This window comes from Microcaecilia unicolor, chromosome 1, assembly GCF_901765095.1.
Source record: "Microcaecilia unicolor chromosome 1, aMicUni1.1, whole genome shotgun sequence".
Classification (NCBI taxonomy): Eukaryota; Metazoa; Chordata; class Amphibia; order Gymnophiona; family Siphonopidae; genus Microcaecilia; species Microcaecilia unicolor.
This window is the reverse complement of record NC_044031.1, coordinates 554,541,558-554,556,177: the sequence shown is the minus strand read 5'-3', so window position 1 is coordinate 554,556,177 and position 14,620 is coordinate 554,541,558. Positions and strand designations below refer to the sequence as shown.

Here is a 14,620-nt window from a genome sequence, read left to right as displayed (position 1 = left end):
TGCCTTATTTGTAATAAAAACAGGTCCGGGTGAAAACGTCCAAGTTTTAGTCATGGACGTCTTTGCTTTTTTCTATTATGGCTCAAAGACATCCAAGTTTTAGGAACGCCCAAGTCCCGCCTCCACCACACCTCCAATCAGCCCCCTTCAGAATTGGACGTCCTTGCGACGGACTTCCGATAGAGACGTCCAAAATCTGGTTTTGATTATACCGATTTGGACATCTCTGAGAGATGGACATCCAAGTGCCGATGTATGTCACTTTTTGGACGTCCATCTCTTTTGAAAATGGGCTTGTTTATCAGTGAAGATTTCAGTTGTAGTTTATTAATTTTTTGTGATGTTATTTTTCTTAGGGGGCTATTTTGTCAAGGGTTTTGTGGGCGGGGTCGTTTTGTCAAGGGTTATTTTGTTGCAAGGCTGTTTGTCAGGGCTATTATGACTGGGTGCCACCTAAACCACATGCCCATCCTGGCGAAAATGTACTGTGTACCTTAGATTGCAAGTGAGCCTTAGTCTTCTATTTGGAGTGGACTAAAGTCCACCCAGCTTTTTGTTTCTTTTGGTGCAAACAGGATAAGGGGATGGCAATCAGCAAACATACAATTTCTAATTGGCATCTCCTTCACATTTCCAGGCTGGGCTGACCTAGAGGGTCATGTCAAGGATCACAATGTCAGAGCCATAGCTGCATTGGTAGCCCACTTGAGGTTAGCCTCCATAGAGGAGATTTGTAAAGCTGCGACATGGTCATCTGTCTGCACATTCACATCTCATTACTGCCTTAAGCAGGATGCCCAACATACTACTACTACTACTACTACTACTACTACTAACTAGCATTTCTAAAGCGCTACTAGGATTACGCAGCGCTGTACAATTTAAACATAGAAGGACAGTCCCTGCTCAAAGAGCTTACAATCTAAAAGACAAGAGAACAATCTAAAGACAAGTGAACAATCTAGAGGACGAGTGAACAGTTAATCTGATAGGGTGGATAGATTGGAGGACGAGTGAACAGTTAATCTGATAGGGTGGATAGATTGGGCCATTTCATATTTCTAGAGCGGTTAGGCGCCGAAGGCAGCATTGAAAAGGTGAGTTTTAAGCAGAGATTTGAAGATGGGTAGGGAGGGGGCATGGCGTATGGGTAAAGGAAGATTGTTCCAGGCATAGGGTGAGGCAAGGCAGAATGAGCGGAGCCTGGAGTTGGCAGTAGTGGAGAAGGGTACTGAGAGAAGGGCTTTGTCCTGTGAGCGGAGGTTGCGGGCGGGAACATAGGGGGAGATGAGGGTGGAGAGGTAGTGAGGAGCCGCAACATGACAGCCAATTCGAGCAGGCAGTCCTGAAGAATTTGTTCAGTGTCAACTCCATCCCCCTAAGCCCAGTTTTCTTCGATTCCAGGCTAAGTCTTTACAACTAGTATGTAAATTGTTTCAGGTTAATTGACTTTGATGCCTCGATGTTGAGAGTCTCTATTATCCTAGCATTGTTTTCGATGAGCCTGGTAGCTAGGTATTCCCAGCTGTGAGATTGCTTTCTCGAAAGACAAGCAGGCCAGGTACTCGCACACCTTCCCACCTCCTCTTGAAGATTGTATTCTTCAGCTATTTTACTTGACTGGGAGATGCATGCTTGTGCATCAGACAGAAAGGCAACAACACATGCTTGGTGGAATGCTGCCAGAGAATTCTACATTAATCTCACTAGTCGGCGTCTGCACCAGGCTCTGTTGGATGATATCACTCAGCTGTGCAAATACTTGGCCTGCTGTCCTTGGAGATCATCTGCTACAAGTGAGTAACTTTGCTTTACCTGCTATTTTTCTTTCCTTGACTCTCTCCTGAAAAGTCAGAACCCACCCGTGTGTAATTATGGGGGGGGGGGGGCTGGTTAGCAGAAGGCAACACAGGATACGTAATGATGGTAAGAGCATTTGCTCATGCATCTGAAAGGGCTCAATGAAAGAAAGCTGGCAGGTAGTCTAATTTCTCCTTGTCCCAGCTAAGCTGGAATATATCACAAGTACTTTCTAATTGATTACTGGATTTGCCTATCCTTCATATATAAGCAGAGTTGGCATTAGAAGAGCATGCCCAGGCTCAGTGTCGGTTTTGGTGGTAGTTATCTAAGTTCAGTCTCTGAAGAGCTGTGCAGTGCTACAATATGAACTTCTGATTCACATCCACATACTGTGATTTGGACAGTTTTTTGAAATCTTTACCACCCACTTTGTCATGGGATGTTTTAAAACAAGCAAAAAGTTCCCTGAGGAAGTTCTCACGTTTCATTGGCATGGAAGTTATGCATTGTCTCTTTCAGAACAGACCATAGTAAGGTGATCCACATGTGGCTACATGGTTTGCCCCTTCCTTAAAAAAAATAGTAGGGGGGAGAAGCCTTCTAATCGGGTCGGTATCTGTTCCTTCCTGGATTGTGCTGAAGTATCAGTTCTCCTGAAGACGCCACATTATGGCAAAACATGGCCCATATAGGGAACCATGAACACTGATTAATGGATACACTAATGGAGAAGTCACTTATGGATTTAGATATATAAAAGTACTGCATCGACCTGGGACTTGGTTTACCCCTTGAATCGGAACACTTGTTCAAAACGCTAAGAAGATTGCCGTTTCATCTTATCCCTCCCAATCCAACTTAAGCTAAGTAGCTGATATTTATTCTACTTTCTTTTGAAGATTGTTACACTGTATGTTGCCACGATTAGGTTGGAGGCAGGGTGTAAGATGATGGTGATATGGTGGTTTTACACATCTAAGTATAATTTATATTTTTTTTTCTTTTTTTTTTCAAATTAATATTTTTTTCTTTTTCTTTGTAATTAGTTTATTAATTGGTTTCTGTAATTGTTCATCAATTAAATTTTAACTGCCAGACCCTTGACCATTCTTCTAGCATTCGGAGATTCCTTCTCATGGTTTCTACTCCAGGGTATCTGCTCTATTGGCTAACCCTTAGGCAATGTCTCGCACAAATAAAACAATCAGCCCCAGCACTGACCCCTGAGGCACTCCACTACTCACCTTCCTTTCCTCTGAGCCAATTCCATTTACCACCACCTTCTGCCACCTGTCAGTTTCCAATCCAGTTCACCACTTTAGATCCTAAGTTCAGCCCTTTCAGCTTATTCATGTAGTTTCCCACTTCTTCGCCTTCTCCGCTTTTTGTGAAGAGGGACCACATCAGCTCGTCTCCAGTCCCGAGAAACTTCTCCCCTCTCTAAAGATCTATCAAATGAATCCTTAAGAGATCCCATCAGGACTTCTCTGAGGCTGAACTCCCTCAGCATCCTGGAATATATCCCATCCGCCGCCCCCTTAGCTTGCCCACTTTCAGATTTTCATGCCATTTATAAACAATTTCTTCAGTGAACGGTGCAGTATCCACTCCATTCTCAGATATCCCCTCGGCATCCAACAGCGGTCCTTCTCCAGAATTTTCTTCCGTGAACACAGAAAGAGAAGTATTTGTCTAGCACTTTCGCTTTATCCTCATCATTCTCCACATAGCTATTCCAGTATCTTTCAGTCTTGCAATTCCATTCCTATTTTTCTTCTTTCTCCAATATATCTAAAAAAAGGTCTTGTCCACCTCTCTTTACATCTTTAGTCATTTTTTTTCTTCCGCCCGCGCTTTCGCTAGCTTTATTTCCCTCTTTGTTTCTTTGAGCTTAACCCGGTAATCTTTTCCATGATCCTCTCATTGCGTTATTTGTATTTCTTCAACAAAGTCTCTTTTGTCCTTATTTTGTCAGCCACTTGTTTGGAGAATCATATAAGCTTCCTGTTTCTCTTTTTGTTTACTTTACTTGCGTAAAGATCAATTACCATATTTTTAGCAGTTCTCAGCTTGGACCACTGCACTTCCAATTCTCTAATTTCTACTCCTGCCGTCAGCTCCATCAGCTGCTTCCAAGTATTCCACATTTTACCAAAATCAGTATGTTTGAAACCCAGTACTTTGATTTTTGTGCGTCTGCACTCTGCTTTTGCTGTTACATCAGACCGTGTTGTTTGATCACTATTACCTAGGTGGGCACCCACATGGACATTGGAAACACTTCTGTCATTTGTGAGCACTAGATCCAATGTTGACCCTTCCCTCATGGGTTCCATCATCAGTTGTCTGAGCAAGGCACTTTGACAGGTATCCACAATCTCTCTACTTCTTTCCAATTCTGCTGACAGGACATTCCAATCCACGTCAGATTATAGCCTGGTATGGTCGCATCCCATTCATGGGAATCATTCAACCGTGTCCCTGTAATAGCAACAATATCCAAGTTTTCCTCAAACAGAGCTTGCAGATCTTGAACCTTTCTACTTAAGCTGTGAGCATTTGTGCTCATTGCTTTCCCTGTGCTGATTGAGTTAGGATGGTTATTTTTATTTACATGACCTTTCCCTCTGCCATCATGTTTTTTCTGGGGGTAACTTTCTCAATTCCCATGTTTCCTTTCGTCAACTCCACCCTCTAGTTTAAATATCTAGAAACATATTGTCTGAATTTCTTCCCAAGGATCCTTTTTCCCATCACAGAAAGATGTAGCCTATCATTACAGTATAGCCTATGATTTTGCCATATACTGAAATGTATCTGAAACCTTTCTTCTTTATACCAAATTTTGAGCCACTTATTGAATTCCTCTGTTTTACATAGTCTGTCTTCTCCTTTCCCACATGTAGGAATAACTTCAGAAAAATGTGCAGTCTGAACCAAAGATGTCAGTCCCTCCTCAAACTTATGGAATGTTCTCTGTGATCTAAACTTGTTATTGTTGGCCAGGTCATTTGTCCCCAGGTGGATTACAGCATTAATATTAGAATCCTTATTCTCTTCTTGTATTAAGTTCAGTGTTTGGTCGGTACTTCTGGTAGCTGGTGATACTGGAAGGCACTTCACTAGGTTTAGTCCTTTTAACTGTGTTCCTAAGTTAATTGGTAATAGGTTTTCTTTCCTGAGCATTGTGAGTGTGGTTTTAGTTTGATTTGATACTTTAAAGGGTGTTTTCCAACTGGAGATGCAATATAGCTTTACTTGTAACTTGTTGAACTGCAATTAAAGCTAATTTTGTGTTGGAAGGTGGATATGTTTTAAGGGTTGGGGGTGAGCTAGAGTTTGAGAAACACTAATACTATGTGTTGACTGTGCCTTGCGTGTTTTTGAGTGTAGCGCTGTTGAGGAAAACATGAAAGATTGATTTTTTTTTTTGTCTTCTAGGTATGATATGCAGGATGCTGGAATTACTTCAAACACAGTGATGAAGAATTTCTTCCTTGTGCCACCTTGCTTTCAGCTGAGTGAAGAAGACTGCTTTTCCACAACAGCTTAATCTGGCAAAAATGCTTCAATTATGCCTACAGTTGCAAATCTGTAGTTTGTCTGGTAACATTCCATTGTGGAAGAACAAGAACAATCTTGATTTCTGTTTTCTTTAAAACATGAATCAAATACTAATAACTAACCGGGACCAGGCAAAACATCTGTAAGTAAGAAGTATCCAAGGAGCATTAGATGTCATGTCCAAATTTAAACTTGCCAGTTTCTGACCCCTGAGCATTTAAATAAAATATGCAACAAAATGGATGACTTAGTCGAGATGGAAACCATCACTTGGGTTCCTCATTAAACAGTTTACATGCAAGTACACCGTTTTTATACTAAGAATTCTTGTTCAAGTCTTGTAAAGTTGTCTCTTCCCAAGGTAGCAGTGGGGAGACCAGTGTGATTTAGGTATGTCTAGTGTATTTAGAATGTGTAAATTTGTGCTTTGAGCTATGGTTTAATAAATGTAAAATTGCATCTTAGTATTTGTATTTGACCTGCTGTATCTCTTGTATGATTGCAATAAACTTTGTGTAGATTTTATAGGTTTTACTTCTGGCTTAGACTTTGGGAGAAGGTTGGTAGTAATGGTACTGGTTCAAAAGTTTTCTGGTTCATTATTCCAAGTTTATGAAATTGCAGTGTACTATGATCAATTTCATCCCATTGCCACTGGGAGTTGAATGTTCAATTTGCAGTAACTGCCAGGGGTAAACTTAAATGAATTTGAGTTTGATAAAATTAGTATAAAAGTTACAAGAAAGATAACAGAATAAACTGTATTATTTATACCTAGACTTTTTAACATTAAGAAATTTCAGAACTCCAGTTCTATAGTAGTAAATTATAGTAAAAGCTAGTTCTGTACTGTATAGAACAGTAGTGTTACTTTGTATATAATTTGAACTCGTTAGCTCTGTACAAACAATCTGTATAACACGGGCTTTCGAATCTTGATGCGCTTTTGCACTGAATGTTATTTAAATACATGAAGTACCAGAAAAGCACATTCTGCTTATCAGCAATCTTTCCTATGTAGTGACTGATCCTTTTTTTTTTCTACTGTGGAAATATTGTTGAACTGTTCCAGTGGATGTACTAATTCATTACTATCCTAATTTCTACCTCTTCCCTTCCTTTGTTTTTGTTTTTTTGACTTGTCTGTTTCTAATTTAAACTGGGGTTCTTGGAGCCAGGATTTTACAACACATACTATTAATGACCACATCCATTTACTTTCTTTCTAACTATGAGACTGGATTGAAAGTTAACAATGTCATACTTTCTACAGCAAAACAAGTTCTTCCAGTCCAAGTGAAGTATCAAGTAAATCTGTGTAAGTCATTCTTAAGGTTTATTAGTGTCATGCTTTTTAGTTTTATGAACCATTTTGATTTGCTTTGTAGTTTTGGTACTTTGTGAGAGCAATGTTCTTATAAACCTTTAGAGTATTTTTAACAGTGTCATTCAAGATATGTAGACATCCTGGTTTCCCAGTACCAGCTGGTCAGTATATGGATCATTCTTAATTCCTTATGTTGGTGAATCTAGAATGTCTGCCACCAAGTTCTAGTGCATTGGCACAGGTTCCATATTTTACTGTGCCAAAGGTTTAAGGATGCATGTTTGAATTGTTTTAGAAACAAATTGTACAGCTTTTTCTTCAAAATTAAAAGAATTTGAGTTTATCATGAATATGTGTATTTGAAATTTTGTAAGTGAATGCTTTATTTTTCTTATTTAAGAATGGGAGACAAGCAAATTTTGAAACCTAATTAAAGATATTTGGGTAATTGTCCTGTACACCCAGGCAAGGGTTCAGTGATTCTTCAATGGGTCAAAGCTAATGTGGTCTTTGCCTGTTGGTGGATATAGGACAAAAAAGTAAAAATACAAGGAAATTAAAAGAATTTAATGCCTTACTGATATTAAACCAATGTTAAAAACTAAAAATGCATATAAAACCCTAAGCATATATTAGACCTAACATAATCGCCCATAGGCTTCATCAAAGGTAGAACTTGACACTGAAAAACAAAATTAAAACTTGTGATTTCAAACTTAAACACTGTGAGTTACAGTATAAATTAAAACTATATTACATAAATGCTACCAAAATCTTGCAGACAAGATGGCTGTAAAGGCAGCACTTGAAGCACTTCTCTTTGTTTGACATTTATTACCTTTGCTATTTTTACATTGCACTTGTGGTAAAAAGGAAAGGCAAGACGTTTACCTACTATAAGGTGCCGCCAGCATCCGAGCCTGTTAGACCAATGGATCACTTCATCACCACCGATGTTGATGAAGGGTCCAGAGCTAGAGCCACGTGACCATTGTGGTCTGTGGTCCCCAGAAGTCAGTTTTGAGTCTAGGAATGTCTGATATGTAATGGTTCCTTGTGTATCCCATAAGATAAAACAGACAAAACACAGAGTTCCAGTATGCCTTAATATATCAGATAGGTCTGTTCAGAAGTCAGGACTGGGCTTAATCTGCAAATACACTATTATATATATACTAGTAAAAAAAGGCCCGTTTGTGAGCCATGAAACGGGCGCTAGCAAGGTTTACCTGCGGCAGAGTCGGGATGGCAGCGTGGGGAGGGTGCAAGCGGATAGTTCTGTTTTTGCGGGCGGCAGCTTTGGGTTCCCGGCGGCTCAGGTGTTCGGACGGCACTGCGTTGGGAGGGCGCAGGATGGCAGCGTGGGGAGGGTGCAGGCGAGTAGTTTTGTTTTTTGCGGGCGGCAGCTTCGGGTTCCCGGCGGCTCAGGTGTTCGGACGGCACTCCTCCCCCTGCATAGTGTCGGGGGGGGGGGGTGGAGGCCCTGCGTAGTCCGCTGTTTCTCGCAGTGCGTGGGGGGGGGGGTAGCGTTGGAGGGCGTGGAACTGGCGATTGGCTGAGTGGCATAGCCCTGCCCTCCACGTCATCATGTTGTGACGCGAGGGCGGGGCATACACTCATGGGATCTTGCAACTACAAATTTGCATTTAGAATGTTGGGGTTGTGAATTATGTGTGGCTGAGGGCAGGTCTATGAGTGAGAGTGAGTGGTGCTGACAGCCTAGAAGACTACAGGGCTTCAGTGTTTCCCTGCCACACAGTGAGGTTCTGAACGTTGGAGGTGAGAATTATTTATATAGTCACTTAACCCTCCATTGCCCCATGTAAGCCGCATTGAGTCTGCCATGAGTGGGACATTGCGGGGTACAAATGTATCAAAAATAAAAAATATATATATTTTTTAAATATCATATATGGTATCCAATCGGATTACCAATACATTTTCATAGAGCTAGAATTACTTGTGTGCACAAGTAAGCAAACTATACAGATTATACATGGCATAACCATCCCATAAGTAGAAAAATGCAGATGATAGAGAGGCTCTTTGGAGTGTGTTAATTTCAAAAATTGTCTGGGATGGTTTAACCATGTGTGGATCAAACCCTGTGTCTATATGAACCCTAAATTTATAACTTGAATTCTGAAAGAAAAAAGAACTCAAATCACATTAATTTACAAAGTCACATGGCTCCACTGATCTCCCTGTTTTATTCACAGGATAATCCCACATTTCACTGGTTCCTTCACACATCTATATAATAATACTCACCTTCAACAGGATGTGCTTGGGACCGTGCCTGCCGGAAGTGGTCTGCTAGGCAGGCATGCTCTGACCTCAGTGACATCAGTGACAGACAATTTGGCAAAGCAAAACAATCTGAGTGCTGGCCATTAGGATACAGGATTGTTAGGAGAGTTTTAAAAGACTGAAGGAACCGAAAGTGTTAAATGGGGGGAGGGGGGAGTTCTGAACCACTGAAAGACATGAACATTTGGGAACAATCTGAATGCTGGCCATTAGCACACAGGGTACATAGGAGAGTTTTAAAAGACTGAAGGAACCAAAAGTGTTCGGGGGGGGGGGGGGGGGGGGGGGGGAGTTCTGAATGAATGAAAGAAATGAAAATTTACGAGAGGAACACAATCTGAATGCCGGGCATTTGTACACAGGGTAGATAGGACACTTTTTTTACAAAATGAAGTACGTGAAAGTACTACATCTTGGGGGAGGGGTGAGGAGGAAAGCGTTGGGGTATCCGAATACTGGGCGTTAGGGCCACGGGGGTACATAGACTTTTGAAAGCCTTAAGGAACCCAAAGTGTGGGAAGGAGGAGGAAAAGGAGGGGAGGGAACAGGGTGAGGGGCATTAGGAACAGAGGAGGGGGCCCTGTCACACACTCTCATTCTCACACACACACACTGTCACAGTCTCACTCTGTCACACACCCGCACATTCGCTCTGGCTCTCTCTCTCAAACATACACACTCCCAGGAAAACCTTGCTAGCGCCCGTTTCATTCGTTCCAGAAACGGGCCTTTTTTTACTAGTCCTATATAATAATTCTCACCTCCAACAGGATGTGCTTGGGACCGTGCCTGCCGGAAGAGGTCTGCTAGGCAGGCATGCTCTGACATCAGTGACAGACAATTTGGCAAAGCAAAACAATCTGAGTGCTGGCCATTAGGACACAGGATTGATAGGAGAGTTTTAAAAGACTGAAGGAACCGAAAGTGTTAAATGGGGGGGAGGGGGGGAGTGTTCTGAACCACTGAAAGACATGAACATTTGGGAACATCTGAATGCTGGCCATTAGCACACAGGGTACATAGGAGAGTTTTAAAAAACTGAAGGAACCAAAAGTGTTCGGGGGGGGGGGGGGGGGGGGAGTTCTGAATGAATGAAAATTTACGAGAGGAACACAATCTGAATGCCGGGCATTTGTACACAGGGGTAGATAGGACACTTTTTTTTTTAAAATGAAGTACGTGAAAGTATTACATCTTGGGGGAGGGGTGAGGAGGAAAGCGTTGGGGTATCCGGATACTGGGCGTTAGGGCCACAGGGGTACATAGACTTTTGAAAGCCTTAAGGAACCCAAAGTGTGGGAAGGAGGAGGAAAAGGAGGGGAGGGAACTGGGTGAGGGGCATTAGGAACAGGGGAGGGGGCCCTGTCACACACACACACTGTCACACAGACAGTCTCACTCTGTCACACACCCGCACATTCGCTCTGGCTCTCTCTCTCTCAAACATACACACTCCCAGGAAAACCTTGCTAGCGCCCGTTTCATTCGTTCCAGAAACGAGCCTTTTTTACTAGTTCTTATATAATGGCAGGGTGCAGACTGTAGGCTTTGCTTGAATCTACAAAAATAAACAAATCTTATTAAATCAAACTACAATTAAGTTTCAGCTTATAAGGGGTTTATTTTTCTGCTAGAAATTTATTTTATACTTGAGTGAGAAGTTATGTAAGAAGAGGAGACCTTTTTTTTTCCCCTAAATTTCATTATCAGGGTTAACTAGTGTAAATCTTTTCAATATTCCTGTCCAGTCCACACTGAAGGTATTGCCACCTGGATCCCACTGAAATCTGTATGGTGGAGACTGGTCCAGGTTGGTAGCATAATTGTGTATAAATTCATGGCTGAGCCCTGGGAGTGGTTGGCGTGTTTTCTGATCTGTGGAACGTTGTAGTTTCTGTTATCAACTGTATTCGCTGAGAATCTACAGACTTCCCATCCTGGCCAATGATAACCCATAGAAAGGAAGCCTGTGACTCACACTGAGCTTTAGCAGGAGTCACTTTAGGACCAGCTTCTTAAGAGTACCTTTAAAATCTCTCCTATATGAGCCCCCCTGTGCAAATTCATTCTCAGACTGAATTAAAATGGTCTCTGGTGGAGGATCCTCTCCTTCCAACAGGATTTCAGTGTATATCCTGCCACAAATCATCTGCGCAGACAGGAATATAATCACCCTCTGAGGGATTTATACTCAGATCATGCTGCTGATCTGCTTTAGAGCCCTAAGTCGCTCTCTTCATGGGGATGACTTTATTTCTGTTGCAAGAGTTTATCTTGGAAAGTGTTCATAATCTTTAAAAATAATCATGCATAGATAGTAAGTAAGTAATAAAGCAAGGACAATTGAGAACTTTATTACATTTTTTAAAATCCGTACTAAAGCTTTTTGGCAAGATGCAGAATAGAAGTCCCTTATATTGTATTGTACTAGGTATGCTATCTGTTACGCTCTACTACATTCCTCCAGAGGTGCAGCCTGCTCACGCAGGTATGGGAATTCGAGGATGCGGCGGCCGTCTTGGATGTGGTATCTCCAGGATAGGACGGCCATCTTGGAGTTGGCATCTCAGCTTGTGGCAGCCATCTTGGAGTTGAGCAGCTTCAGGAAGGAAGCCTATATTTGGGCATAGAGCATATCCTCTGATGTGGGTGGCCATCTTGGAACAGCTGCACATGGTTGAGCCTAATCCCTGCACTATTTAAAGCCCTGTTTCCAGTCCTTCCTTGCTTCGGCTTCTATTTGCATAGAGGTTGTGATCTTCATCTGTTCCAGTGTTTTCCTGTGTTCCTGACCTCGGATTGTTTACTGACTTCACGATGTGTTGCTGCCTGCCCAGACCTTCGGACTGATTTGTGACTTCACACTGTGTTGCTGCTGGCCCAGACTTCGGACTGTTCTCTGTTTTTGCTGCTTCACTGACTCCTTGTTCCAGGACTGTGTCTGCGCTCCCGCTTGTCTGGTCAGTGGTCGCGCAACCCTTCTGGTTCTGGAAGTCCTGCCGGCCGCTTGAACCCAGGGGCTGAACTCTTGGGGGACAGTGGCTAAGTGCAGGTGAAGCTTGGGTTGTCTGGCTGCCTGACTGAGCGCGGTGGCACTCCATCTTCGCCATGCTCAGTCAGGGCACAGGGGCTCACATCCCCAATCATAACACTATCAAAGTGATTAACAAAAATAAGTTATTTTAATTAGGAAAGGAATTTACAACTTAGTCTAAAGGAAAGAAAGACAGGACAGTTGCTGCATGCCATAGATTGTTGTTCAGCTGCCCATTAATACCCTTACTGATGGTCAAGAGGGAACTTTTACATAACATCAAATGTGTCAAGGAAGTGAAGATAAGGTTTTTCTTAACTTGAAATGGCTCTAATCTAATCATTTGCAGAAGCTTATTAAACAACTAGTAAAAAAAAGGCCCGTTTCTGAAACAAATGAAACGGGCGCTAGCCAGGTTTTCCTTGTAGTGTGTATGTTTGAGTGAGTGAGTGTGTGTGTGTGTGATAGTGACTGTGTGAGAGAGAGTGTGACTGTGGGATTGTGTGTCAGAGAGAGATTGAGAGTTGGTGCTTGTGTATCTGTGAGTGAGTGTGTGTTTAAGAATGAGTGTGCGTGAGTGCGTATGTGAGACAGTTCTGGGTGCTTCTGTATCTGTGAGTGTGTTTGTGTGTTTCAGAATGAGTGTGTGCGAGTGGGTATGTGAGACAGCGAGTGTGAGAGAGTGTTTTCCCGCCGTTCTCCCTTCCCCCACTCCTAGTGTTCCCGTTTGCCCCTGTCCTGTTCCTCCCTTTCGCCCCCTCCCCCCCTCCCTTTCTCCCCCCCCACAATTGGCATCCTGCAAAGTTTGTGGCAGATTTGGAACCATGCGACCGTACCACAGCGAAGCGTCGCTCAGAGAAAGGGTGACAGCGAGTCCCGACACGTGCAATCTGGCGAACTGTAAGGCTTGTTTGTTAGATGTGTTCACGCTGCACGCAACTTTCTGCCCTCCCTCTGACTGAAAAAGTTGAGAGCAGCCTTACGTCGTGCGGGAGTGGGGAATAGCAGCTGCCTGGCAAAGAGGCAAGTGGTGCTATGACCCGTGGAGCAAGGACAACAGCTGTGGCTGCAGCAGTTGCTGACTCGCACGTCCTTGTTTGTGTCAGCGCAGGTACCGGAAATGACGCTCCCAGCTGATGGTGTCGGCTCGCACACACACACCTCCCATTCGGCGCTCGTGATTGGCCGCCTTTATTTCCCTCGGCTTTCCGCAAATGCCGCTGCTGCACCTCCTTCGCAACCCTGATGGAGGAGGTCGGGAAGAAAGGGGAAGGGCTAGCAGGAGGAAGAAGGGTTTACTAAGCTCCATGGCTGGGAGGGTTGACACACGAACTCAGGCGGTGGCACTTGCGGCACCTTCGAGTGGTTTGAGGTCGGTCCTGTAGCCGGGTCGCTGCGGCCAGAGTGTGCGGGCAGTGAACATCGGGGAGGAGGGTGAGTGAGGGAGGGCTGGGGGCGGGGTGATGTGCAGTGGCGCCGGCGACTTGAGAGAGGAGGGGGCCCGGGGGGAGGGAGAGAGTGTGCTTCGGGTCCAAGGGCAGGGCTGGAAGTTGGAGGGGAGAGAGGGAGGGTGGTCCAGGGAGCGGCAGGAGGCAATCATAGCCAATCAGAGAGGGAGTGTGTGTGCTCTGCCCTCGTCACGTTGTGACGCGAGGGCGGGGCACACTAATGGGCAAAAGGTGGTCTCGACGCCTCAACTTCCGGTTGGAGGCTTCATTTAGAACGTTGGGGTTGCGAATTATGTCCGGAAGGGGCGTTGCTGAGGGCGGGTCTATGAGTGAGAGTGAGTGGTGCATGAGTGTGAGTGAGTGTTGCTGACAGCCTAGCCTTCAGTGTTTCTCTCCCACAGAGTGAGCTTCAGAATGTTGCAGGTGAGAATTATTTATATAGATTTGGGACCAATCACACAGACTATGCCTGGTTTTGTCCTGATATTTATTTATTTTATTTGGATTTTGCTCACACCTTTTTCAGTAGTAGCTCAAGGTGAGTTACATTCAGCTGTACTGAGGATTTCTCTGTCCCTGGAGGGCTCACAGTCTAATTCTTGTACCTGAAGCAATGGAGGGTTAAGTGACTTGCCCAAGATCACAAGGAGCAGCAGTGGTATTTGAACCAGCCACCTCTGGATGTTAACACTGGTGCTCTTAACCCATAGGCGGTCAGTGGCCCAACTGTTTGGGGAGGCTAAAGGAGGCAGGATCAGAGATGGGGCTTCCATAATTATCTGAACACAAAAAAAATAAGTAAAAGTAAAATAGTAACAAGTAATACCTTTTATTAAATTTAGATAGTAGATATGTATCATATGTCAAAGAATAAAGTGGTTACTCAAACTGAGAGCTTGATGGCTGAACAATATAGTTGGAAGGAAAGTGCATTTCTATAGAATAGGCAGCCAGAACTTTTGGATGACACACAAGCACCAGTGCTAAGGTCCAGTTTCGAGAGTGCAGAGATACCAAGGGTGTCCCGTCCCAATTGTGAAAAGTACCACCCCAATTAGTGAGATTCAAGGTTAGCAAGTGAAAGTTGAGCTACTACTGAGAATAATATGAGCTAAATCAAGTCCAAATTCTAAT

General features: G+C 43.5%; 1 protein-coding gene across 2 annotated transcripts in view; it reads left to right on the top strand.

Moving 5' to 3' along the window:
- AZIN1 (antizyme inhibitor 1) overlaps positions 1 to 7,044 on the top strand; it is a 281,655-nt gene extending 274,611 nt beyond the window's left edge. For both annotated transcript variants that reach the window (XM_030217535.1, XM_030217541.1), the window contains exon 12: positions 5,245 to 7,044. In XM_030217535.1, coding sequence (XP_030073395.1) covers positions 5,245 to 5,356 — 112 coding nt within the window. In that variant the 3' untranslated portion in view covers positions 5,357 to 7,044. The remainder of the gene's footprint in view (positions 1 to 5,244) is intronic.
- The last annotated feature ends 7,576 nt before the right edge of the window (positions 7,045 to 14,620 follow it).